The following is a 27,091-nucleotide window of genomic DNA, read 5'->3' as shown; positions in this document are numbered from 1 at the left end:
ACCAGCCCGTCTATTTACACCTTCCATACTCTGTCAACAACGAATTGCTCAAATTGATCCGTTCGAAAATGGCATCCTTCCTGCCGTTGCGCCCTCCTCGTTTCCCTTCTTCTTTGGTCCGTCGTGAACCATGTCTGCCATCCTCCTGACTCTTGCGTCCTCGGCATCCTTGTCCGGCTCATATCCGACAAATGCCCCGTCAATAGCATCTAACGCCATGTAAGGGCTTAGATCGCCATTCTCCGCCATCATGTTCCTGGTGAAGCCTAGGCCCAAGAATTCCCACATATTGTGCTTGTTCGAGTACTTGATCTCAAAGTCCTCGTACCTCGGCTCTGTGATCAGTTCGCAAAAGTGCAGACTGCTACCAGGCCATATCGCGTTGACGCGCCCTGTGTTGTTGTCCTTGTACCACGATCGACACCCAGAATCCGCCCATGCGGTTCCGACCATCCAGGCCTGCGCATGCTCATTAAACTGGTCTGTGACGGACTGCTTTGGAACCATAGATGCAATGTTCTCTCGCTGCATCTTCTGTATGGCCTTCAGGATGTACCGCCCCACAGCTTGGAGGGGGCCCATAACACTTCCGTTGGCAATGGGGAATGACGGCCCCACGACCGTGAAGTAGTTGGGTATATCGGGCACGCCCACGCTGAGATACCCTTCAGGGACTCTCTTCCATTTCTCCTGTAGGCTAATTCCGTTACGTCCGACGACTGAGAACGGCGGTCGGAAACTGACGTCGAAGCCGGTAGCGCAGACGATGGTGTCAACCTCGACCTCATCACCGTTGGATGCAATAATCGTGGATGGTGTAACCTTTGTTACTGCACCTCTATGCAACTGAACGTTCTCCTTTTGCACTGCGCGCATGTACGGGTTACCAGGCGTAAGTCTTCGGCAGCCAACAGCGAAACTGGGCAGTAATTGCTCAAAGATGTCGTCTCTGTGGATGAACCTGCGCATACGGTCTGTGAAGTGCTCGCGAATCATGCGTGCCTCGGCGCTGTGGACCATGAACGCCCGTAGTCCGGCCGCGGTGTTCAATTTGTCTTCGATGAACTTGGCTTTGTGAACAAGAGCTTCGGTGTCTCTCTTCATAGACTCGCGCTCGTATGTAGTGTCTGGGCAACGTCTTTAGCAAACTTCTGAGAGGGTTCCATTAGATGGAGTAATGCTTACAGTCGAAGTTGTCGCCACTGTGATCCGCAAACTCTGCAAACCAAACTGGGGTCCTGACAAAGATGTCCATTTTTTCGACGTGTGGTTGCATGGTAGGGACAACCTGCATACTCGTCGCTCCAGACCCAATGACTGCCACCCGCCGACCTTTCCATTGCTCCTCGCCAAAGTCGGTCGGCCAACGTGCAGTATGTATCAATCGACCTTTGAAGGAATGCAGACCCTCGACCTCCTCGGGAAACTTCCATGAGTTTAGAATTCCGTTCGCGCCGATCACAATGTCGGCTACATCTTCGCGAGTCTCCCCGGTTTCTGAATTCTTAATTCGGACGTGCCACTGAGACTCGTCTTCGTTCCAGTTGCAGCTTATCACTGTCGAGTCGAAGACCATCTGCTTTCGAAGCCCAAAACACTCAACAACGCGGTCGAGGTAGCGGAAGATGTCCTCGGACGGACTCAAGTACTTCGGCCAGTCGGGATACAAGGCGAAAGCAAATGCGTATGCATGGGAAGGTACATCGCAAGCACAACCCGGGTATCTGTTCTATGAGATCGTCAGCGATGTCCATTTGAGTGGAGACAAAAAGACGAACCTCAAGCCAAGTTCCTCCGATATCACCGTTCTTCTCGTAAACTACATGTTGGATGTTTTCGCCGTGCTTCTGTATCAGGTATGACATGAGTATGCCACTAATTCCGGCTCCAACTGTGATGACTTTGATTTTCCGATTTGGAGAGTTGAGGACAACGTCGGGAATTTGGTACTCTCCAAGCCTATGTCCTAGCCGGTATCCGTACTTCCCCCCGGGCTGATCATCTTGTACATCACCATGCCGAGAGGCGTTTCCATTCGTGCTAGGGTCAAATACCATCGCGTCGGTTTCGATAACGAGCGTACTGTGAGTGCTTGCTTTCACGAGATTAAGAGCCGGGTCGATGACTTCGATCCCGTCTAATCGAGTAAGGTTTGGCATCCAAAGTCGAGACAACCGAGGTAGGGAATAGCCTTCTGACGTCTCATCATAGACTTGAACATAGACGAATAATTATAGACTTCGATGGTTTTCTTCGCTGGACTTGTCACTCGCAGATTGCTAGATTGAATGTTGGCATACAAGTGTTCCACGGTCTCCGGAAAAGAGCTCGCGGTTCGCCGAGACTGGTTCGATAGATCATTTCGACCGTGCGCCTGATACACCGAGGCGCATTCAGGAGCCCCAAGCTCCCAAAAGTTACATCAATTCCCTAGGGCAGTGCGTGTGCACTGTACGCTGTCGAGCATGGCCATGTACCAACAAAGCTCCCCCGCATGACGCATCCACTCTCAGCTCCACACCAACAAGATGACGGTGAAATATCACTGTCATTCTTATTCTGACGCATTCGCTGTGATTTCCTTAGGGATAGGTTTGGGCGACTCTGGCCTTCGAACCAGACTGTATCCCCTAGCTCGCCAACAAGGACGACGACGAATTTCAAATCCTGAAACTCAAAGCGCGAAACGACGGTGACATGATGTCTAGACATCAGCTGCTTAGAGTCCGGCAAAGGGTACCCATTCTACACCTAATTTCTCCACTGATGCTCATGGACGGAAGGAAAATACATGAGATGATTTGGAGGGCGGGAAATAGAAGCCGAGACATGATGAGCGCTTTATCAGATTTTAGGATTATTCATGTGATGTAAATTAGATCTAAACTGGCTTGAACTGACCTGTGTTAATTATTTACAAGGTCACGAAGAAACTCCCAAGAAACAGCGCAAGTCAGTCAACGTATCCCATAAGACCATCATTATGGACGGAACCGACACAACTCTCTCATTTTCGACGTTTTGTAACATCATCGACGGGGCTTCAACTACCACCACGGAGACTCGACATGGCATCAACCCGTCCACCCTTGAAGCTAATCCCGAAGTCCCCATTTCACAGCCTGAAGATGTAGATCGAGCAGTTAAGGCAGCGAGAAAGGCTTTTGGGACGTGGCGTCTCGTGCCGGAAGTGGATCGCAGGAAGGCAGTGGCTGCATTCGCAGCTTCACTTGGCGAGCACTTGCAGGATTTCGCCACGATGCTTGTCAAGGAGCAGGGCAGACCTGTAAGATTGGCTAGAGCCCATCTTCTGATAATCATTTATTAACAAAATGCAATCAGATGTGGGGTGCGCAAATGGAGGTATCTGCTTCTGTTGATCGTCTTGCGGCTACGGCCAAGATTTCACTGCCAGAGACCGTGGTTGAAGATACCGAAAAACGTCAAATTGTAACCAGATATACGCCTTTAGGGGTCGTATGTGCTATTGTGCCTTGGAACTGTGAGTTTTACTCCACGTGGGCTTCCCATGGAATAAGGTCGGCATTGCTAAAACAGACGATTGCCTAGTTCCCATCAATCTAGGTAAGCTCCTTTGACTCACTCGTTCAAAGACAAAAGATGGCTCACATTCGGTTTCATAGCCTGCACCAAGCTCGGATCTGCCTTGGTTGCCGGTAATGGGTTCATACTGAAGCCATCGTGGGTCCCTCTTTTGAAAAGCTCGCATGCAACATCCATACAATTCACTAAACTCGTTTAAGCCCTTTCACTCCTTACTGTGGTCTGAAGCTTTGCGAGCTGGCTCAGCGATTCTTCCCGCCCGGGGTAGTCCAATGCCTCAGTGGCGACGACAGGCTCGGTCCATGGCTGACGGCACATCCTGGCATTGACAAAATCAGCTTCACAGGCTCGACTGAGACTGGTAGGAAGGTTATGGAAAGCTGTAGTAGAGGCTTGAAACGTGTCACTCTCGAGCTGTGAGTTCACACTGACCACTCATCCTGCAAAGCATTCTTCGGTGAGCTTATATGATGCTTAGAGGCGGAAATGACGCTGCCATTGTTTTCCCAGATGTTGACGTCGCATCGACCGCCACAACAGTGAGTATTTCAAAGCCATCTGCTCTAAATCAACCAGTAATGAAGCTAATCCCCCTCAGATTGCCCAAACATGTCTTTTCAACACGTCTCAGGTGAGAGGAGGGCATCCAGTGATAACTGTTTGAGGTAGTGGTTTGGTTGGTGCTAAGGATCTTTTAGGTCTGCCTAACGATCAAACGTATTTATGTTCATACGGATATCTACCCTCAGTTCCTCCAAGCTTTCAGCACGGTGATCGAGTCCTTCAAGCCTGGTGACGGCTTTGCTGAAGGTGCTCTTCTAGGACCTATCCAAAACGAAACACAATTCAAGAAGATTCAAGACATGGTATCGGAAGTAAAATCGGCAGGCCTCAAGATAGTCTCCGGCAACACATCATCTGCCACGACTAGCAAGGGGTATTTCATTGCCCCCGTCGTGGTGGACAACCCGCCTGATGATGCACCCGTTGTCACTCAAGAGCCTTTTGGTGAGTCTTTCGGTCCTCAACCGAAATCCGACATATTTCTAAGTTACGCAGGACCCATTATTCCGCTTCTCACCTGGTCGGATGAGGAAGATGTCATTCAGAGAGCCAATGACAGCAAGCTTGGCCTTGGGGCATCTGTGTGGACACAAGATCTTGACCACGGAGCGAAGGTAGCCAGACGTCTGGAGGCAGGAAGTGTTTGGATCAACAATCATATGGATCTCGGTTCCAGTGCACCGTTTGGAGGCCACAAAGAGTCTGGTTTCGGGGTCGAGGGAGGACTCGCGGGAATCCTCGGTTACTGCAACTCGCAGACACTGTATGTTCCCAAGAAATAGCTTTAAGGATATGCAGTGAGCCAATTGACACTACAAATCCCACGTATTTTGCACTAGCAAAATGTCAACAATTTCATCGTTCTTTTCATTCAACCCCCGTGTAGTGCAGATAGGATGTGCAAAGAGGTGTGGCAGACATCTCGAATTGGCGCATGGATATGTTACCGGAAAATACAACCGAGGCTTCGGTAACCTCGTGCTTCACACCCCACCTTGCATCATTTGCAGTATCTGCGCATATGCGATAACAACAAGCGGTATTGAGTGATCAAATTCGACGATTGCTGTTAACTAAGCCGTTCGATAGTTTTTTTCTATACAGTTCGTTGACACAGTCGCCATCACCTGGTCTTCAGCTCCCCTCCTCCAGGCATTCAAGATGTTGTCAATCGACGAGGTAGCAACGCACAATTCTAGGAACTCATGTTGGATCGTTGTTTCTGGCCACGTTTACGACGTGACGGACTTCTTGGATGACCATCCAGGAGGGGCTGGTGTGATTCTGCGCTATGCAGGGAAGGTATGTTTGTTGAGCGAAGAGATAACAGCTTATTTACCAAGTTCAAGGATGCAACTGAAGAATATGAGCCGATACATGCTGAAGGCACGATTGAGACGCATCTACCAAGAGGTTATCTACGTTCTTCACTTATTGGCAGATGAGAAACTGCGGGCTGATCCATCATCAGATAAGAGGCTTGGTCCTGTGATTCAGTCACCGAGTGCTGAGAAGAAGAAGTCCCAGTATCCCGACCAAAGTCAAAGCCAAGCAACGGAAGGCTCACCAACAGTGCTCCCGCTTTCAGCTTGCCAGTCTCTTTCCGATATTGCCCAAGCTGCCGCTCTCACCCTTACGCCAAAAGCAAAAGCGTATTACACCAGTGGCGCTGAATCGCATACATCCTTACTCCGTAACCAATCCGATTGGTCTCTCGTCTCTTTCCGTCCTCGCGTTCTTCGAAATGTGTCGAGAGTTTCAATGAACTGTCAAATCATGGGTTTGCAAAGCAGCCTGCCTGTTTTCATTGCTCCCGCCGCCGCAGCCCGCTTAGGTCACGTCGATGGCGAAAAGTGTCTGACCCGAGGAGCAGCACGTATGGGAATCCCACAATGCGTTAGCACGTATTCATCCGTGGCACCAAAAGACTTAACGGAGTGCTTTCAAGCGGAGACGGCGGCTCGTGGCGGCGGGATGGTGTTCCAGCTCTATGTGCCCAAGGTGAAGAAAGACGCCGAAGGACTCATCTTGAAGGCAAAGGAGCTCGGTTTCAACGCTTTGGCTCTCACGGTTGATGCCCCGGTAATCGGAAAGCGGGATGTGGACGATCGCTTCAAGGCATTACTGGATTACGAGGCAGGCGTCGTCGCACAGGACAGCGTGACACACCCTCCATTTCCAGGAGAAGAAGCCGAGACACTCCGTGGCCACCACTGTTCTTCCTTTGAGTGGAGTGATATTGCTTGGATTCGAGGGCTCTGGGGCGACCGACCGATCGTCTTGAAAGGCATCCAAACGTGGGAAGATGCGCTCGAGGCGACGAATCACGGAGTTGATGGCATTTACCTGAGCAACCACGGCGGGAGGCAACTCGACCACGCACCCAGCTCTATTAGAGTGCTGCGTGATATTCGACTTCGTTGCCCCGATGTGTTCAAATCCTTCGACATCTACGTCGACGGTGGCGTAATGCGAGGCACAGATGTAGTCAAGGCCCTCTGCTTGGGTGCCCGAGCTGTGGGTATCGGGCGCGGGTTCATGTACGCGCTTAGTGCCTATGGTACAGCAGGCGTACTCAAGGCGATATCAAGTGAGTCAAACGTTAGCGAGTCAGCCGTAACATGTTGCTGATTTGTTGTTTTAGTCTTGAGCGACGAGATACAGACCACTATGAGACTGCTGGGAGTCACTGATCTCAAGCAATTGAACGAGAGCTACATAGACCTCAACGACTTGGAATCTTCGACTGGCAGACACCAGAGGGTTCTGTCCAAAATCTAGCCAAGCATCAGGCGGTGCAGCGTCTGTTACTTCATATGGCCTTTTGCTCAAGTGGAAGGTGAAGAGGCGTTCATGATTGAAGTACTCGGGGTATCACTTCGAGAAAATATCCGACTTTTGTCGATCAGTTGCTCCATCGTCCACGAAGACCCGCACATCTACACCGCGCACCGGCAGCAGCTCTAGGGCTGAAGGATCGTAAAGAGACGTACAAGGGTAGAGATTTCAGTCGGGCGGGGAGGGTACCCGAATTCGATGGATACCTAGATACTGATCATCAACTATTTGGCTCAATTCATGAGTGGAACCGCAGATTGCCAACTGGAATTGTCTATGTTTCGCCAGCCTGCCCGCACAGCACTCTGCCGTGTAACCCTGCACCAACACATGCAGGCTGGGCACCACAAAGTCTCCATACACATCCATTTACTTTGATATTACTTGTTGTCAGCATTGGGCATTGGCGGAGTTAGCGCGTCTCGGCGACAACCAAAAGACCCGCGCAGGAGATGATACGCCCCGCGATTTGCGCGTATTTGTCTCTGCACCTTACCAATGAACACATTACCAAATTCTCAAACATGAATTTCTTACTATACTGCAACTTCATCTCATACCAGCCATCATAGTTCTGTGACCGGCCTCCGGTACTGTCCTGCCAATGGCGTTCATCACATGTGCAACAAACCATGCTATGCTAACCTCGTTTGTAAGTGTGATCGACCCCTTGTACCATTCCCATTCTCTTCTGCTAATATCTCGGGCTGCAGGGCGATGCTCTTGACTCCGCCGGGCTTAGGGTCCTCAGGCAAGGTACAGCGGCTTACAAGGCCCGTGACGAGTCTTACTTCTCTGTGTCGGCCCAGCTGAGCCCTGGATTCATCGTTCAACCATCATCAACTGCGGAGGTCTCTCTGACTGTGACGAAGTTGAAGTCAATGGATTGCAACTGGGCTATTCGCGGCGGTGGTCACGCGACGTGGGCTGGGGCCTCCAACAGTAGGTTGAAAACTTACGACCAGTTCCTGAGCATGACACAAATTTGCTGATTTGCTGATTGTCAAGTTGCCGATGGTGTCACCATTGATATGGGCCTAATCAAGGAGGTACAATACTCACCAGATCTGAAGATCGCGAGTATTGGTGCTGGTGCTCTCTGGCGCGACGTCTACTCCTCTCTTGAGCCGTACGGTGTGACTGCTCCAGGAGGTCGCACCTCCACCGTCGGAGTTGCCGGTTTTCTCACGAGTGGCGGCAACAACTTCTTCAGCGCCGAGGTTGGTCTCGGCTGCGATAACGTTGTGAACTTCGAAGTCGTCCTGGCCAGCGGCGAGATTGTCAATGCCAACAGGGAGACCAACTCTGATCTGCACAAGGCACTCAAAGGAGGATCGAATAACTTTGGCATAGTCACCCGCATCGACATGCAGACCGTTGACGTGGTAAAGATATGGGGAGGTCAGATTGTGTACCCTCTCAGCACGACAGAGCAGCACATCGCCGCCTACGTGAAGTGGGTTGACAACATTCCCAACTACACCAAGGGCTCGGCTGTCACATTCTGGGCTTACTCACCATCAGCCGGCACCGTCGTGTCAACTGCTGTCCATGACACCGCAAATGCTGAGTGGGCCCCGGCTTACGACGATTTCTGGAATATCCAGCCTCAAACCATGAATACGCTCCGCCACGATAGTCACCTCAACATGACTGTCGAACTCGAGGAACCGACTGGGTACCGCCAGGTCTGGTTGACTTTGACAGGCAAGAACGATGGGCGTTTCATACGCCGTGCCGTCGAAGCCCAGAGCAGGTTCATCGAGAACTGGAAGAACACCCAAGACGCTGATTTTCTCAACTACATTACCTTTCAAGCCATGCCAGCTTTGCTCTTCCGTCACTCGGTCGAGAAGGGCGGTAATGCCATCGGCATGGAGCGCGAGAAGTGCAACGCAATTCTCTTCCAGATGCAGCACATGGTTCGCTCTGTAGACGCTGAGAAAGAAGCCCGTCGGCAACTTGTCGCTTTGCGGAAGGAACTCAAGGACTACAGCGTCGCAGAGGGTATTGACGTGGAGTGGGAGTACCTTGGATACGCAGACGGCACCCAAGATCCGTTGAGCACTTATGGCCCTGAGAACATCAAGTTTCTCAAGGAAGTTGCGGCCAAGTATGATCCAGAGGAGGTGTTTCAGAAAAGGGTTCCTGGGGCCTTCAAGATCTCCAAGGTTGCGTAGTTGCGTAAGATAGCAACATGGATGGCCAGCATAGCCGCATGGTAGCTCAGCGCGATGGAATTCCTGGGTTTGTTCCATATAGCCGCCTCTCGTTTGAATCGGACCAAGCAAATCATATTTCATATTCGCACATTTGTCGAAAAAGCGATGCACTCGGCTCGCTCGCTCGGCGAGACTGTTCGGGCCACTCGGCGGGGCTGGGTTGCTCAAGTCACGCATCATTAGGTTTTTGAAATTGGCCGATCGCCGCACGGGATTTCGAAGTCTCTTTTCCTCCTCTTAGACGAGTTAAGTTATGGTACACTCACTCAGTTATCACGAAACAAACAACATCGAGAGCTCCAAGGTATGTCGGAGTCTCCTGTCCAATATTGTGGACTTAGAAGCGAAGCTCCTAGTTCAGTTGAACCACTCTTATTCCATATCGAGCTTAGCGTCCGAAGCGCAAGTCACGAACCGAACGATACGAGCGCTCCGAACGGTGCGGAGTAAGGAGACCCTCCCGTCTATTTACGGATCGCCGCCCGTGGATTCCGCGTCGTGCCCACGACCCATCACCGCCCTTCAAAAAAGTGCGACGTTGACTCCCTCTCAATCAAACATCAAGGCTGCTACTGATAATGCACTCGGTTGTCTGTGCCGGCATTTGAGAGCACGGAAGATCGCAGCCCCGAGATCGATCCGCCGTCCCGGGTTCAGTACCGACAGCCAATACGAATACTTTGAACCTTGAAACCCTTGCGACGCACGAGTCCGATTTGGTGCCGTTCACTCCACCCGGCGAATGACTGGGGGCCAAACCCGCTAGCGGCATGGAGATCATCGCGGATAGCAGCAATTTGAAGATTTCAAAGAGGCCGCACCGCAAGTCCAAGCTGGGTTGTAAGACATGCAAGCAGCGGAAGATAAAGGTTCGTCCCAACTCAGTTTTTGCATACATCCCTGCTCTGCGGCTTGGCCTCTGGCCCCCTATTCTCTCCGAATACACCTGGTCCTCTTGTACAGATCGACAGCTCAGTCCATAGCAACATGCATATAGCACTAGCATACTGACCTCTCATACCGCCCAGTGCGATGAGCTGAAGCCGGCTTGCCAGAACTGCGTCAGGCACCTGGTAACCTGCGACTTCCTAAAGAGCCATCCGATTTCATCGCCTTTTCCAGCATTTGGCATGCACATTTCGCTACAGCAGAATGCATCGTCACCAATACCATTACCACCGCAGTTGTTGGACCCCCCAGTGGACCAAGACATCAACTTCGTGGACCTGGAGCTGATACACAACTTCACCACTGCTGTCTACATGACCTTGTCGACGGATCCACTGGTACGCCAGATGTGGCGAGTGTCTGTGGTACGGCTGGCTCTCAAATGTGACTACGTGATGCGAACGCTGCTGTCTATATCAGCGCTGCACCTAGCTCACCAACGGCCAGAACGCAAAGAGGCACTGGTGGCTAGGGCATTATTGTACCATCGTCTTGCCAGTCGCGAAGCAATGGGGTTGATGAGCAGCTTGGATGAGAGGAACGCCGAGAACCTGTTTCTCTTCTCTCTGTTGACAATCTTCTTTGGTAAGTCAACTTGCTCCAGGTTCCGTCGGTAGGCACGATAAAGGCTCAAGCTGACCTCAGAACTGTTTTCAGCTCTCGCATCTGGGCGCTATCTCAAAGAATCAGCCGTCGTCTGGGAATCCGCCTTCCCAGACTGGACATTTCTGCTCTCTGGGGCATGTTCGCTCATAAAACTCTTGAACGCGAGGATATATGATGGGCCTCTACTACCGATCATTCGGTACGCAACGGAAAGATTCTTTACGGCCAGGGACGAGACTTCGGCACACCCAGAGAATCTCGAAAATCTCAGGAAACTGATTGGCAGCAACTGTCAAGATGAGAACCTGTTAGATATCTATAACTATGCTATCGACGAGTTGAGACACCCTCTCTCGCTCGCGCTGCATGGTGGCGGCCATGGCATGGACATTATGGACATGTTCATCTGGAAGTACTTCGTTGCGGAGGATTTTCTGCCCTTGCTGAAGACACCTGAGACGAATCAGGAGGCTGTTGTTATTTATGCCCACTTTTGCATCGTTCTAGGAAAACTGGAGAGTCAGTGGTGGCTACAGGGCTGGGCGAAGCATTTGATATCTCAGGCTTGGGCGTTGCTTGATGAGAGCTATAAGCCGTGGATACAGTGGCCGATGGAGGAGTTGGGGTGGGTGCCACCGCAGTAGGTACTTATTGAAGTACGATATAAATTAGCGCAACACATGTTCCTGGACATGTACCACCTTTCGTTCGTCAGAATCTGAGGATGGTAATGGAATCATTCTCGGTTTCCTGTGAATTTTCACACTCAGGCTGCTAATCAACGAGCATGAATGGCTGAGAACGTTTGACTTGAACATGGGAAAAATATTATGACTACGTTTCCCAGCAACATTTCAACAGTTCATATAGGAGAAACTAAACGCCTACAGACCACGAGACAATCCCGTGCGATTCATTCCCGGATTTCTCGAAAATCGGGGCCGTCCCGGCGTCCAGCACCCAGAATCATCGGCGCCGGTGCCGGTCTCCACCAGGCCGTCACAGGCCGCCGGCCAATCCCCACTTCCCGTCAAGCACGGACCCACTCTGGCAGCGGGATGACGTCGCAACCCGCAATCGAGATCCTGACCAGCTTTTTGGGTGTCACTTTCGCCCGCCCTTTCATCCCACGTGTCGAAGCACATCACTCGCAGCCTTGGTCGCATCAACCCAAGCCCAACGCCTATCTCTGGGCCAGTAGCCAAAGATCCACCAGTCGACAGCCAAGCCTTGCAAATTCTCGAGCGACATCCCAGACACTCAAGATCACCTTTTGGTCATGATTGGACTCTGGAACCACCCTGCGTGGCGTGCGAGAGGTCTTTGATGTGGCTGCCAACTTCCAGGATTTGATGTCACCGCACCGATGATGTCTGTGCAGGGGTCAGCTCTGAGTCTCGACTGGGATCCTCCCCGGCTGCCTGACTGCGCGGCAGCCTATGGCATCCCGCAGCGAAGCCTCCATCACGGCCGTTATGACGTATCCACGGGCATCATCAGCCACACGCACGCACACACGCGTTGGCGAGGAGGGATGGCGAGTGACGACTCTGACGAATTGTGTGCGCGTGCTTGTGTGTGTGTCTGGGCCTGAGAGGGGGTTTATATGAGGCCAGAGCTCTTTCGTGGTTCCTCATCCGTTTGAGGTGTTCATCTTGTTGATCCATTCTAGACTTTAGTCGATTCTCAGTTGATATTCACAAGCGACCAATATCACATTTCCAACGAATCTCAATATTAAAAACCAGACAACATGGAGTGGGCAAAGCAGACGTACAACCAGCAGTACGAGAGATGGGTTCCTTGGCTCGAGGACGTCTACCTGCGATGGTTCACCAAGGACAACAAGGCTAGCTACACGACCAAGGGTAAGCACTTTTCCATGCCATCCCACTCTTTTTGAACCCAAATTGCAGTGGCACATCGCTAACTTGTCAACTTCCAGACACCCTCGGCAAGACCAAGGTGACCGGCGTCGAACAAGTCGACACCCTCCAGGACGGCGTCCACAACCTTGCAGCCGGCCAGGTCGGCCAAGGCGGCCTCCTCCAGCCCATCGGCGACCTCACCTCCAAGGAGGGTATCAACCGCGCCGAGCGCCAGGGCAAGGACGATGAGGGCGGCTACGTCCCGACTGCCGTCCCGGGCTCCAGCGCCGTCAACACCGCCGCCGGTGGCATCGCGGACGGCAGCAAGGCCGTCGCCGGCACGGCTACCGACGGCGTCAAGGGCGCTGGTAGCTACGTCGGCGGCCTCTTTGGCGGCGGCAAGAAGCAGGAGCAGAAGTAAACCAGCTCGACTTCGCCGTGTCGCAGGTACGCGGTGTGAGAATCAAGATTGGGATGGAGAGGAAGCAGGCGTTTGTTTCATCTGTCAGGACTGTCAAATAGCATCTTTTAGTCACGATAATACCCGCTCAGTCAAATGAATTGATTTCCATGAAAGTTGCCCTTGATTTTCCATCCTACCTTGGTGACAACCCCGAACGCGGTTCGTCTGGGAAAGCAAACATAAGGCCCAGATTCGGATGTGGCGTCAGCGGTCCGAAATGTTTGTTGGACCTACCTCTCTTCCCATGCCCCGGTCGAAAGGGGTTCCTGTCTATGGTGCGCGCGGGTCGATCGCTTTCTTCGCCGTTTGCTTGCCCGCAATTCTGGTTGGGCGGATGCGATGCCCTGTTCCTGATGCGTTTGCTGGGCTGGCACGGGCGCGCCGCGAGTCCGCTTCGCTTCTTAAGAGTCGTTTGATTTCCCTTCTTTTCTTTCGCACCTGTTTTTCTGTCCGGTGTGCGCGCGGTGTGTTCGCTGTCTGGTGTCTGCGTTGGTTTGTTGGCGACTTGGACTTTTTTTTTACCGAGATGAGTGACGAAAGAGAACGGGCCGGTCGGCTCGGCGTGCGGACCTTGGCCAGGAAGACGGCTCGTTTGGTCCGGAAACTGACGGGCAGAACGAATCCTGGCAAGAAGGGCCGTGGTTCGGTTGAGCCTGAGGTTTGGAGGACTGGAGAGCAGTCGAGGCGCGTCGCTGGGAGTGACTCCTGGTTCACGCTTGCTTCGCCCACCGCCTGCGACGCTTCCTTTGGTGACTTCTGGGTCGACGGCAAACGCTCTCACGATATTCAAGCGCCTGAACATGGTCAGATCCAAAGCGGACTGTTTGGGAAGCTTCCCAGGGAGATACGGGAGATGGTCTACCAGGAGCTCTGGCGCGATGCCGGGATGGGCCAGCATATCATACGCACGGAGGCTGGGTATGCTCACACCCGCTGTTTGCTCCACCGACCCGGAGACCCGGACGAGAAGCACGAGGGTGGTGAGCCGTGGGAGTCGATGTGGATGGTGCCGGATGCCCGGGGGACGCTTCCTCTGTGGTACAAGCGAGAGATGTCGACATGGTGCGATCACTGGAAGTGCGAAGAAGCCAGAGAGGAGAACGAGATATGGAAGGACATCGCGAAGGGGTGTCGTTGCGTTAAAGTCGACACCTGGACGCCTTTCCTGCCGATGATGCTGGCGTGCAAGCGGATGTAAGTGATCCACGGCCTAGTACTCCATGATATCCTGGCGAATAGTCAGTCACTCAATGTTCTGCAATGTCTAACTAGCTCGAACAGGTATCACGAATGCGCAGCCTCGATCTACAAATCCATTACATTCACAATAACCGACATCGCCCTCGCCACAGACATCATCAGAGCTCGAAACCTCTTTGGCACACGGCACCGGAGCCCCGCCCATCCCTTCCGCCACATCAACCTCTCCTTCCGGCGGCACATCTACGAAGGCAGGACCTTTGAACAATGGGTCGAATCCTGGAGCAAGATCCTCCGCCTCCTCGACACGCCGGATCTGAAGTCGGTACACCTCTGGCTGGAGAGCGACGTTTTCTACGAGCGGCAGTGGCTCTCCGTGACGTCCAACGTCCTCCGCCGGATCCCGGAGGCGCTGACCCACAAAGTCGCCGTCAGCCTCCCGCCGGACGGGCATCGGGACCGGGTGGTGGGGGCCGCGTGGCTGAGCGACCTGGAGCAGATACCGCTGGTTCCCTCGCGGGGCACCACACTCGCGGAGGAGGCGGAGGAGGAGGCGAAGTGTTTCGGGGTGAGACGGCTGCGGACGTGAAGTCTGCGGGGTTGGACGAGTCTGGAACCCGGCGGGAACTAAGAAGAGCATGCGAGGGGCATGTGATATCGGGCCCGATAGGCTGGGAGAGCTTGCGTCAAGGTTGTGATGGGACGACGGGGCACCCGTCGATGCCAGGGCGAAGCGCGAGAAGGGCCTAGAATTTGGGGGTCTGGAGCCAATGAATCTGTTCACTTGCCAACCTTGCTGACTGCGATGATCCTGTCACGAAACCTCTGAGATCTCCCTCCATCACGAAATCCTGCGCACGCTCGCAGCCGGCGGAGGGATCCCGGTTGGCCGGTTGCACACCACCTTCGGCAAACATGTATTTGACATGGCACGATTTCAGACGCCTTTCTCGCGTGGCGGCGGAGAGAGCGAAAGTCATGGGAGGAAGCTTTGCTGTGCCTGGCATGGGTGTCTGTCCGTCAAGCTTCCAAGGCTGCACGTAAGCTTAACATCAACCACGTACGCCGTGACTGGGCCATTGAGGTGCCGCATCGCCGCATCGGCTCCGGTGCGTCTTCGGTCTTTCTAGACGTCGTCAGCCTGCGGAGCTTACGATTTGCGCCCTGCTGGCGTGGGCTGAACCTTGGAAAGCATGTAAAGTAACGGCGGGGAATTACTCGGGCGCGCGCCCACCGGATGACTGTTGACGAGTATCAATCATCCTTTCTTGGCTTGTGGTTCAGTTGATTGAGGTTTCCTGTTCCGGTATCCGTAACGTCGTGACAACGGAAGCCGGCGGGAATGCGTTGTGTCGTGCTCATCATGCGAGAGTCATGTTGCTACCGGATACCGCGGGCCAAAGTCTAAACATTGTGTCTTTTAATCGAGTCCGGGGCATGGGTGTTTAGGAGTAATTCCTCCGGAGATGACGGCTATTTCGTAAATTGAAGCAATCGTGAAGACAACGTCCGGATCGACATAGAAGCAATCAATTGATAGATTGGTAGACTAGCAACTCACCAAGAATGAAGGGGCCCCGGCCGCCGGAGCGCAACTCAAAGGATATGACCAAGGGCCTTCCGGAGGTTCCTTTCCAGAGAGCCCACAAACGCCCGCCGAGTCTGAAGCCCGGCCGAAACGGGATCAGATGGGGCCACTTTGGACGGGACCTGAATAATCCCCGCTGTTACCTCCACGCTGCAAGCATCGTGCCATTTTCTCTCCGTGTCTCATTCCAAACTGTTCCATGATCCATCGTCACTTTTCGAAAAGATACACCCCGACTCAAAACTGCCTCAAGCACGCCGGGGAAGAGCGAAGCTTGACTTGTTCGGCTCACGGCCGAGAGAGGAGGGGACGAGGAAACGGGGGCTCCATGCACGACCACGCCCAGCGTAGCGGATCCCCCAACCCGGAGGGCCCCAGCTCTCGCCGGAGTGGGACGCGAAATGGGTGACGAGATCGGAATCTAGATGGCTCATCGGCGGTTCTGCTTGTTGTTTCGCGCGAGTCCCGGAAGTTTGCGAAAGAGAGGCTCTGCCGGGGGCCCGGGAGATGGTCTTGTTCGGTCTTTCTAGCGTTGCATATCGTACGTCTCTCTAATTCTCTAGCTTCGCAGCGCCAAACGGAGGGGCGGCGCCGGTTTTGGAGCTTGCATTAGAAGGCCCTCGAAAGTCCCATGGCCATCTGCCGACTTTCTTAGTCTTTGCACCTCCAGAAATCAAGTTTTCCATGTTCCGGAATAGCGAGGGGGGCTGCTGCGGGTGATGGGTTGTGTCGGGTGGTGTGCAGGCATCGTTTGTGGCTTAGTCGAGCCGAAACGGGACGGTGCCGAACAAGACCAAGGCTTTTGCGGTGTTTTTGTGCTTGGTGCAGCAGGCGTGCTTGCGCCCTTCATCGAGGAAACATTGCGAAGAAACAGAAAGCGAAGCTATTCGCACTTTTCTGGGGCCTGGGTGGGGTCAAAGTTGTGTGCGTGCTTTGACAGATGTAACGCTGGCACAGGCCGAGCCCATCCTCGACCGCGCCTCATGTCGGGGGCCCGATGGTACCTCGCCATCGCCCTATCTACAATCAGATAGGGCCGCCGAGGATCGAGAACATCTTCACTGCAAAAAGCAGGCTTTTACGACTCGCCTCTGTTGGGGGCTACTCTACATTCAACTACATTCCGTTGCATACCACACCACTCGGCCCATGCTCCTGGTCTCACTCACCTTGAGTTAAGCATACCTTGTCGGCCACTAGCTCACATGAGCTCTTTCGTCTCCGGGGAGGGAGGGGAGGGGGCTGGGTTAGGTGGTTTTGTGTAAGTGAGAAGCGTAGAGAAGCTGCCGGATGCGGAAACAGTTTGCCCACGTCTCCCACGCGAGAATGGGCGGGCGTGGCTAAACCGCATCGCACTAGCGACGTCCGGGTCCGAGATGCTGGATCCCCAAAGGTAATACGAACAGGGTAGTGGTAGCTACCGGCGCGGCGGCGGTCCTATCGCCGGCGAACCTGCGCCGCCATGGTTCTTTCGATTCGGGATGTTCACGAGGATGATGTGTTCGGCGAGTCGGCGAGTAAGCGACCTACATTGCAGAGCTTCCTCGCCGGAGAAGGAGACGCCAGCTCCGGGGTTGAGAGAGGCGAGGAGGTTCTTGCTCGCGGCCCCTGCGGGAGGAAACCACCCAAGCGCCATCACCAGTCAGCCCCTAGTCTTGGTGGTTTCCCTCTGACACTGACATGGCACGGCCCAGAGCTGTTTCGCAGGGGCGACTCGAGAGAGGGAAGAGGGGGGTTCCGCACGGCGCCAGTCAGCAATGCGTCAAAATGAGTGTGCGGGTTCTGCAACGAACTCCTTTGGTCTAGTGTAGGTAAAAAGAACAAGGCTGGCGCAGAGCGACGTGATCGACCCGTCGCATTGTCTGACAGATCTGTAGTCGAAACCCGTCTTCCCAAGCGCCCACCGTCGCAGAGACTGAGAGCCGCCGTGCCTTCGCGCCGGGTTATGGGGCATGTCCAACATGCACGCACTCTCATTCTACCCGGGTGGCTGGCAAAAAGACGAACAGACAGAGTTGTGGCGGTGGTGCTGTCAAAGTCGCGGATCTGGATCGCTGGTGCGGAAGACCAGGAACAAGTCTCTTGTTTGAAGGGGGGGTTCAATTTGGTGCCCTCGTACCGGATGGGCCGTTGGACATTGCGACAATTTCTGGACAGACGCGAGATAGAGTGCGGGCGCCACGGGCTTGACTCGGGGCTCGTCATCCAACATCAGGAGCTTACGTACAATGTGTCCGTACGGCATGCTAAGTAAAGTACGGACACACACGACTGCTGAAGAAACTCCACGGCGCTCTGGTCAATCTCACGATGGCTTGCGCAATGTATCCGCGACAGCGAGCGATGAGCCGAGTGCGGGGGAGCGGTATCCCTGCGAGGCGGATTTGAGATAACCAAATTCCAATGGCGTCGCTCGCGCCGCACGGAGATGCGACGGAGGAGCGAATACGTGACGGTCGGTCGGTTGGCGCCGAGAGGGCAGCAGGCTTGCTTTCGTTGGAAGCTTGGCCGTTTGCTCTTCGCGCTGTGCTGCTTGTCTATATCGCGCATGTTATAGAGTCCAACAAGGTGAGCCAGCTTTTCCAGGTCCGGGGTCTTGTCTCTGTTGAACATGGAACAGGGCAACAGGGCGATAGCGAGGTGGCATTATAGCCCTCTTGACGATACCATGACGTGCCGCTTACCACCTTCTTCCTTTACCGTTTCTTTCACGATATGGATACCGGTGCCGGGGCGGGGTCGTTGAGTTGAGTGATTGAGTGAGTGCTTTTCTGCATGAGATCGGCCTGGTCGCATCATGAGGTGAAGTCGCATCCGGAGGAGGACCTGCGACGCGCCAGGGAAGTGAAAGGCAGAGACACAGCTGACTGAGAGTTTGGCCGCCAAGGCCCCGCCATGTTTCTCCCCTTGATGATGGGGATGTGACGGCCGACTGGGATCACTATGATGGTGCAAAGAAACGTACATGATGGAACCGACCCCGCCAACGTGCTTCTCTGGGGTGCTTCTACGCATGATCTGATTCGGTGGCCTTTTCTTCCACGCCGCAACGCCATGTAGCCATGGAACCTAACCGTATGTACTCCAGATGGGAAGGATTGTTCCCAAGCTGCAAGCAGACTGCGTGCAGACTGCGAAAAGGGGAGGCGCCGGCAGGCTGGAAACTCTCTTTTTGGGAAGATATATTGATTACTGCAGCGACAACGCCGCGACTGCGCCTGGCAATCATGTAATCCGCATCTTGGCGGGCTTTTGTCCGGCACTTGGACATGCCGCTGCTAGTGTACATCGTTAGCTCGACCGCGCGGGGGAGGAGGAGGGAGGTTGGACATCAGCAGCTGCATTCGTGCGGTCTTTTCCTCCATGCCTTGCGCAAGCTCCGGCGAGAAGAGATGGGAGACATGGGATAGTCTGGATCTGCCGACTTAGACTTCAGGTCTAGACTTGGCTCTCTACGTCCCTCTCAGCTCGACAAGCGGTCTGACGGGCAAACTCTGTGCTCTTACATCGTGCCTTCAATGCTGCCAATCCAAACGCCGCCAACCCCCGCGCGCGCAACCCCGTTCTTGGCAAAGCTCCCCCGTCAAAGTGCCATCGGAGCAATAAGGGCGCCCATCCTTGGACAGCTGGGATGACGAGCGAGCTACATGGAACGATTGGACCGCCTCTATCGCAACGTCGTCGTGCTTGGGTAGCTGGTATGTTGCCGCGCCGAGACATGCTGCAGCCTCTTCAGCCCTCGGGCCTCGTGGCAGCATCTCGCAGGAGGAGGAGCAAGAAGGCTTCTCTTGGGGAAGGGGGCGAATGCGACGTCGGGTAAGGTACGGTACTTACACGGCGCTGCTGTAAGTCGAGGGCATACATACAAGCTCTGCTGTCGTGGCGGGCGCGCGACATGGTGTCGTCCACGGGGTTTGCCCGTCAGGCTGAGATTGCAGCAATTGAATCAATGACGTGATGGAGGAGGAATTGGAAATTGGCAAAGTCAATGGTGTTCCGGAACGCCGCGCTGCGAAATTGCTCGGGCGCCGGACACTCGATAGACACGGCGCCGAGTCGACCCGGCGTCGGGTTAGCGACAACGCAACAGAGCAGCTTGGAAGCTTGGGGAGGGCAAGCAGAGCTGTAGCTCTCCTAGCTCAGGTAGCTCTCGTCTTCTTTGTTCGTCGCCGTCGAGGCCGGCGACCCGCCAAGCTTGAAGCACGAAGAAGGCATGCAACCCCAAGAATGCCCACCTCGCTAGCGCGGGACGACGACGATGCAGCGCCCTCTGCTGTCCTATCGCATCTTCCTGCCACCCGGCGTGGGCAGAGATTCTGACTGTCTCCGCGGACCAGTGAGATGTCGCCGACTGCAAATAAGGTCGACTGGGTGGGTGGTGCTGCAACCCTCGGATTGGATACGGTACCCTTTCCGGTATGTAGCTACCTTGGTGGATGAGGGGGCTTGGGTGAAAATGCGGGCTGGGGTAGGCGTCGTTTTGAGTTGTCGTGGCTTGCCCTCAAACGGGTGATGAAATTCAATGGTGTCTTTCCTACAGTTTTCCTTTCCGCGCGCGTAAAAACCATGGGGGGATGTTTCGCCTTCACCCACAGAGTCTTACATGCTTCAGCTCAAGGGTAGCCTCCACGATGGAGGCATGCTCAACTCAGCTACCTGAGCTAGCCAGGCCCCCGTTCCATAGCAGGCAAAGCTTAGCTCAGCTTTCGTGGCTTACAACCCGAGATCGTAGAACAGCGGCTGCAGCTTGCCGTCAAGAGCCCGCATGGATCGTCGACGCAAGAAGCGACCAGCCGCTTTCTTTCTCCCCGTCTCTTCCCCAGATTCGCCGCCAGCTCTGTGTGCTTGCTTGCAGCGAGAAGAAAAAAACGCCATGGCCCGTTCCCAGACGGAAGAGCAAGCAAGGCGTCTGCGGAGGCAAGGAAGCGCGGGCTTTTCTCGCGCGCACAAGTGTCTGATCGGGTCGCAGCCGCATGATGCAGTGTAGCAAGGCAGCCAGCTCCCAAGACCGTGCCGGATCATCACGGGCTTCTGCGGCTGGCGGGCGTCTGTGAAACTGGGCCTGCTGTGCTACTACTACTACTGCGCTGCGACATGGGCGAGGGAAAAAACCTGCTTGGGTGCGCACGTACTGGCGGGATCGGAGAGGAACGGACGGAGGAGGGATGGGGTGAGGATTCAGGGCTGCTTCAGGACGGGCGTCGTCTGACGGGTTTGTCACTGCGAAACGGGTTTGGAAAGTGTGAAGGGGGAGGTTGGCTGGCAGCTTGGGGCACGGAGCAGCGGTTTGGACGAGCGTGGTTGATGGTTTGGAGGCAAACCAGGCGGGCGGGCGCACTTGGGCGACGATGCGGATATCACGGGGTCACGGTTTGGTGCCATCTCGGGCGGGTTGACAGACGACAGATACAATGTTGAAGAGGAGTGTTGGTGTTTGGCTTTGTGGTGCTGTGTTGCTGTGCCTTACATGTAACGCCAACCCAGGTCGCCTTATCTGATCTCACCTGTTCGTACCTTTTCTTACTAGACTGTTCTGAGCAAGACGCCGGATGTCACCGCAATATAAACGAAGCGGCGTTGACTGAGAAGGGAGCTGTAAAGTCGCAAGACGCCAAAAAAGCCAAGTTTCTGCCCTTGTCTCGACTTCATATTTCTCTCCATTCCAAGGATCTGGAGGTAATATTTTGGCGCATGAAGGGGGAGGCACATCATCTCGGTACGGTAGCACGAGTTAGAGACGTTTCGAGTTCCCTTCCGCTGGTCCCGTGTAATTGAAGTGCTGTCGAAGCTTGATGGCGGGAAGGGAGACTCTGGCACGAACAAGCGAACGAACGGGCCAGAGATGCGTGTACCGACGTGCAACGCGGGGGGACTACAAGCATCACATCACATCACATCACAGCACGGTACGCACAGGTTGGCTGAACCATGTCTCTCGGGTCGCTGCCGGCCGGGGCCAGCGCAAAGGAATGCTGACGCCGCCTGCGACCTATGTGATGTCTGCCATCTAAGCGACCCGGCCGAGAGAAGGACGAGGATGGGGGCAAAACCGCGGATGTCATTCGCCTTTGGGCTCAGTGCTCCAGCGCGGGGCCGCCACGTCCGGAGGTCTGGGTACCGGGGGCGGAAGGGGGGGCAGCAAAACCTTGGAACGGTCGACGCTTTGCTGGAGCCACAGGGCTGGGTTTGACGGTTCTTAACGGCGGCGTGATATTGGCATGATGCCTTGGATGCAGACGACACACGTCAGAGATCGCTGGCGTTGATATCATGTGTTGAACGGCAGGATATTGGACGCTGCATCACAACCAGGACGGCGATGTCTGGTCCGGAAGGTGATGGGGGTTTAGTGTGGGAATAAGGCCGCGGAGGTCTTGTCCGGAGGGCCAAGAGGCTTGAACTCGGAGGACGGCCGGGGCGTGGGGCTCTTGGCGGTTGAGCCGTGGCGGGTCTTGGTCTTTTGGAGGCAACCTTTTTTGGTCCCTGCTGCTGTTTGTCTTGCAAGAAGTTTCTGATATCGCCGCCGCGGTCAGCCTCTTCGGGCCGTCTCCATATGAACACCCTCGAAAGCTGCCATGTTGGCCAGGGGTTGTTGCTGCGACCTCTCACCGGAAAACGCATCCTCCCCCCACCTTGGACCTGGGAAGGGGGAAAAGTGTTCCTGTGGGGTCATGGAGATGGAAGGAATGGAGACGGTCGTGGGCGAGGCGAAAGTGATAAACGCCAGCGGAGGCGGACTTCGGAAACGGGATTATGTTTTTTTTTTGTGGGATTTTATTTTTTTACGGAGGCGCCTTTTGCCTTGCATATCGTGACCCCGGTGGCCGCTAGCCCGTGTCTGGTCTTTGGCTGTGGAGTGCATGCACGTAAGGCGAGACGTGCGGACATGTAGAGATGGGCTGAGGCTCTGGATGGGATCGGGATCCATGCCAGGCGGCCGCTGGACGGAATTCTTCACCGTGATGTTCGATGAGGGATAGTTATCATGCCGTTTTGGATGTCGAAAGACGGCAATGTTGAGACGGCGGTGGGGATTTGGGATTTTGGGCTTGTGTGATGGGCGATTGTGATATTGGATATTGGTATGCATTGGCGCTGCACTGCGAGGCTGCGTACATACTGTAGCATACATACATACACATGTTTGGGGCGCGCTGCTGATGCTGCAGTCACTTTTGCATTTCGAACTGTGCCTCTTTCTCTCTGTATCTTCCCCACATTACATGCAAACCACGGACTAGGGGGAGGGGGAGGTCGCAAACATGAGATTCTGCAGCCGTTGATGCGTTTTCCTGTGTCATGCCCAGACAAGTCGACCGAGGCTTCGCTGGCCCCCAACATCTTTTCTCTACCAGAGACCAACCGAGAAGGGGCATTCCACACACCGAGGGAGGAAACAAGAAAAACGGTCATGCGCGGGACACTTGTTCGTGTGTGTTACTGTGCTGCCCCCCCCCCCCCCCCCCCCCCCCCCCCCCCCNCCCCCCCCCCCCCCCCCCCGCGTGAGAGATGATCTGAGGTGAGGAACGACGGGCAGTTGTCATCTGTCACATCAGGCCAGCACCCAGCGTCCGCCGGGGAGAAGCCGGACGATTGCCGCGTATCTTACATCACATTTCGACATTGCGACGAGGCTGCCTACTCCCCGTTGCTGATGCTCGGTATGCGTGGCAACATGACGGTTCCCTGTTGGGTTGACGCGATGCTGCGCGCTCGGCAGTCAAGACTCGGTGAGAGCAACGGCGGCCAACAAGAACGGACATGTCGATCGCATTGTCCCCTTGCGTTTTGCCTGCCGGGGAAATACATACACTACATACTGCGTGCAATGGCCCACGCGAGACAAGGGGGATTGTCTGCAGGAGGATTCAAAGGGCGGCGGTCTTCGAAAAAACCGGTAAAACCTCTGAAGGGGCATCACCGATCCGATCTCACGGCCCCCAAAACAGGGCAAGACGGGAGGATGGATGAGGTAAAGGCTAGGAACAGGATGACCAGAAACAGGGACCAGCGACGGAGCACTTAGGGGTGGTGCAAGGAAGGGGGTCACGGAGTACAGGGCCAGGGACAGAGGCGGATATCGATGATGAAAAAGGGCAGAAAAAAAGGCCCTGGAGATCATTGTGTCCGTACACTCAACCGGGTTGGGAAGATCATTGATCGGCTTCTTTGTGGTTCGTGTACGCGCCGGAGACATTGCCATTGTCAGTAGACGGCGCGAGCGGCAACTGTCAACGCCTGCTAGAGCCTCGCTGGAGCGCGCCTGGAGAAGGGAGGAGGGGCGCATTACATCAACGGGTGTGGGCGGAGGGCGGTGATTGGCCCGGTAGCGTGGTGATTGTCACGGCGTCCCGCGTGGGTTTATTTTTTTAATGGGTTTATTTGGTGTGGTGGTTTGGTTTGGTTCGGTTCGGTTCCTGGTTTCGCGTCCACGTCGTGTTGAACCGCTGGCAACTTGGCTTGGTTCTTTTGGTGGCTGACGCTACGGCGGCACGGGAGTGCGACGGTGTGTGGGATTTCCTCGGTGGATTATATCACGATCGATCGAGATGGGAGGCAGGTTTGAATCTTGATTTTTTGCATCATGCTTGCGTTTCGGCAAAAGGGGGAGATGATGGATGATGATGATGATGATGGCGGCTGTTGTTAGTCGCTTGGTCCAGGAGAAGAGGCAGTGAGTTGAGTCTCTGAAGGACGGCCTATCCGGAAGCTCGGGCCCTGACGGGCGTTTACGTGCAGATTGTGTCCTGTTCTAGTGAAAGCATGTTGGGTGGGAACGGGGACACAGGTCGCGGCGAGGCTAGGATGGGATGCGAGTGGTCTCGCATGGTGTGTGTGGTGGTGTGCGATTCCATTCCCGTTGTCAGGCAAGTGGTGAGAGTACGCCAGCAAGGCGACGACGACAGCCGGCCGCAGCGCCGCAGACTGACGGCTGGAGTGGAGGCACAGAGGCAGAGAGGCAGAAGACTCCACGTCCAATGATCCGACTTCCAGGGCCACGATAATGGAGATGTGGAGTGTGGGAGGGAAGGCTACGGCGGCAGACGACCAATGGAGGCGGAGAGGCAGAGCACACGTTCTTTTGGCATGCTAGTGCGGGACAGCGAGTGAGAGACAGACACACACGCAGAGACAGAGACACAGAGACGGAGAGAGCGCCAAGAGAGACTCAAAAGACAGAGACAGAACAGAACAGAGACCACAGAAACGGAGACAGACACCACCCACCAGGAGCTGCCCCGGGCGCATGCAACGTTGGACCGGGGCCCTTGTCACCCTGTCACCTCGCTCTTGGCTTGCCCTTTTCCAGTCCTGGTGTTGTCCAGGACTGCACCAGCTGCTGGCCTGTCCCCTGCCCACGGCCCTGTCCCTGTTTGGTGTGTGTGCCCCCCATCCCCCCTGCCCTGCTCTCTCTCAGTCCATCCCACTCTTTTTTCTCTCGCAGTCTCTCTCGCCGATCTTAGTGGCGGAGAGGGAGCGAGACAGGGCGGGTTGTTCTTGCTGCTTGGTGCTTGCTGGTGTTGTTCAGTCGTCACAATTCGGTCTTTTGGGCCCTTGGGGGTCCCCTCTTTCTGCATGGCATTGGCATTGTCGTCCTATTCGAATCTGACGCGGATTTGTTTAGTGTATTGTATTGTACAAGTTGATGTGTTGTAGAGTACACCAAGGTTGGCGTGTGTGGGTGTTTTTGCTGTTGCCGTGTGTCTCTTCCTATGCGCGGCGTTGTGTGTCTTGTCTCTGCCGTGCCTTATCTCTGCAAGATCAGAAACAACAACAACAACAACAATAACACCAAACCAAGACGGGGTCGGCATCTCTCTCTGCATCCTTCTCCCTCGCCGTGATCATTGTTCCCCTTCCCCGAGCTTCAGTCCCTTGCGGCGCTGCCACTATCGACGAGACGTGCGTGGGGAGGCATCATCCCTCAAGGGCATGATTGAGATCATCTTCAGCTGCTGGGACCCCGTATCTTCAACTCCAGCTGTTTTTAGCACCACCGATTCTTTCTCTTCCCGTCTACGGTCTACTAGGTTAGCGGCATGCTGCTCCACTGAGGGTCCTCGTCCGTCCGTCGCTCAGCGTCCCCTGCCTGGTTCGCCCTAGCCGCCTCCGAAGGTCGACGGACACGAGCACACGTTGGAAGAAGGCCGAGAGAGACGAAGCCAAAAGCACGCATCATCCTCGATCCCCCTCCAGCTGAGCTGAGCTGCCTCCCGCTAGGGCTTGCAATAGCGCGACAGGCGGGCTTGTGTTTGGGGTCATGGCACCAGAGGCGTCAGATTGATTTCTCGGGTCCTCTCTCTCCTCAGCCAAGTGAAGGCAAGGGGGCCCGACGTAATCAATCCGTCCCGCCGGGTTCCCTCTCAGCGTTGTTCGTGGAGAGCGGGAGGAGAGGGTGTGGCTTGGCTTTTGGGGGTGTCGAGGGTGTTGCTCGTTGCTCTGTCGGGCTTCCCGATTGCTTCACTCCACCAGCTCGCCCACCGTCTCCAGAACCTGGGCTTCTGACGCAAGTACCTTACTTACCCTGAGTGACTGAGTGACTGAGTGCTGCAGCTTAGCTGTGAGGTGTGTGTGTGTATGTGTCCAGGGCATGTATGTGTGTCCATGTCCATGTGTGTGCTGCCCAGCCTTCCTTTCGAAAGGTTCCCTGCGGTGCGGTGCTCTGCGGTGCGGTTAGGTACCTCGGGCCCGCTAACGCTAAGGCTAAGGTACCTACCTCCAGCAGGGCAGGGCAGGGCAGGTACCTACTGAAGGTACCTAACCCAAGGTAGCCCAGGTATGGGGGGAACTCAACAATTCGCCCGCCTTACTCGCCGAGCCTGAACCCGCCCGAAGCAGAAACCTGAAGCTGCCCGCCAGGGCCACTCAATACTAATAACCTGCGCCGGCCCGACACCTTTTCTACCTCGTCCTTCCCCTCCTCCTCCACCTCCTCCCACCAACATCATCACCACCTCTCTTCTTCACCACCACCTCTCTTCTTCACCACCACCACCACCACCGCCTTCCTTCCCTTCCCCTCTCAACAGGCGACACCACCAGTCAACCTGGATCGCCCGGGAAGGAAGCATTACCGCCGTCAACATCGACACCGGCCATAATTACCCACACCCTCTGGCAGCGAGTGGCAGCATCCAGCCTGCCCGCAGAGGTGACCACCTCCAAAACACCACGAACAACATCACCACCATACCTACCAAACGGCCCTGAGGGGGGAACCACCGTCACA

At 54.9% G+C, this 27,091-nt stretch overlaps 4 protein-coding genes and 1 pseudogene across 5 annotated transcripts; 4 read left to right on the top strand and 1 right to left on the bottom strand.

Moving 5' to 3' along the window:
* Positions 1-48: 48 nt before the first annotated feature.
* Positions 49-2,057, bottom strand: GCG54_00000535 (putative sterigmatocystin biosynthesis monooxygenase stcW; the record flags this gene model as incomplete). The annotated part of the gene is made up of 3 exons (XM_045400671.1): positions 49-1,127; positions 1,186-1,729; positions 1,779-2,057. 3 exons carry the CDS (start codon positions 2,055-2,057, stop codon positions 49-51), a joined length of 1,902 nt encoding a protein of 633 aa, XP_045263344.1.
* A 926-nt stretch (positions 2,058-2,983) lies between these two features.
* GCG54_00000534 lies at positions 2,984-4,910 on the top strand (annotated as a pseudogene). The gene is made up of 7 exons: positions 2,984-3,286; positions 3,343-3,702; positions 3,765-3,980; positions 4,043-4,103; positions 4,163-4,195; positions 4,263-4,572; positions 4,624-4,910. Coding segments are annotated over exons 1-7 (1,570 nt in total).
* Positions 4,911-5,289: 379 nt separating this feature from the next.
* GCG54_00000533 ((S)-mandelate dehydrogenase) lies at positions 5,290-9,146 on the top strand (the record flags this gene model as incomplete). Its single annotated transcript, XM_045400670.1, has 4 exons — positions 5,290-6,718; positions 6,773-6,891; positions 7,680-7,908; positions 7,975-9,146. 4 exons carry the CDS (start codon positions 5,290-5,292, stop codon positions 9,144-9,146), a joined length of 2,949 nt encoding a protein of 982 aa, XP_045263343.1.
* Positions 9,147-10,645: 1,499 nt separating this feature from the next.
* Positions 10,646-11,386, top strand: GCG54_00000532 (uncharacterized protein; the record flags this gene model as incomplete). Its single annotated transcript, XM_045400669.1, has 2 exons — positions 10,646-10,721; positions 10,794-11,386. 2 exons carry the CDS (start codon positions 10,646-10,648, stop codon positions 11,384-11,386), a joined length of 669 nt encoding a protein of 222 aa, XP_045263342.1.
* A 1,109-nt stretch (positions 11,387-12,495) lies between these two features.
* GCG54_00000531 (uncharacterized protein) lies at positions 12,496-14,862 on the top strand (the record flags this gene model as incomplete). Its single annotated transcript, XM_045400668.1, has 4 exons — positions 12,496-12,610; positions 12,688-13,027; positions 13,605-14,267; positions 14,355-14,862. The coding sequence occupies 4 exons, from the start codon at positions 12,496-12,498 to the stop codon at positions 14,860-14,862; spliced, it is 1,626 nt and encodes a 541-aa protein (XP_045263341.1).
* Between the last annotated feature and the right edge of the window lie 12,229 nt (positions 14,863-27,091).

Source organism: Colletotrichum gloeosporioides, assembly GCF_011800055.1.
Source record: "Colletotrichum gloeosporioides strain Lc1 chromosome Unknown consensus_50, whole genome shotgun sequence".
Classification (NCBI taxonomy): Eukaryota; Fungi; Ascomycota; class Sordariomycetes; order Glomerellales; family Glomerellaceae; genus Colletotrichum; species Colletotrichum gloeosporioides.
The sequence above is the reverse complement of the archived record's forward strand: the minus strand, read 5'-3'. Positions and strand labels throughout refer to the sequence as shown.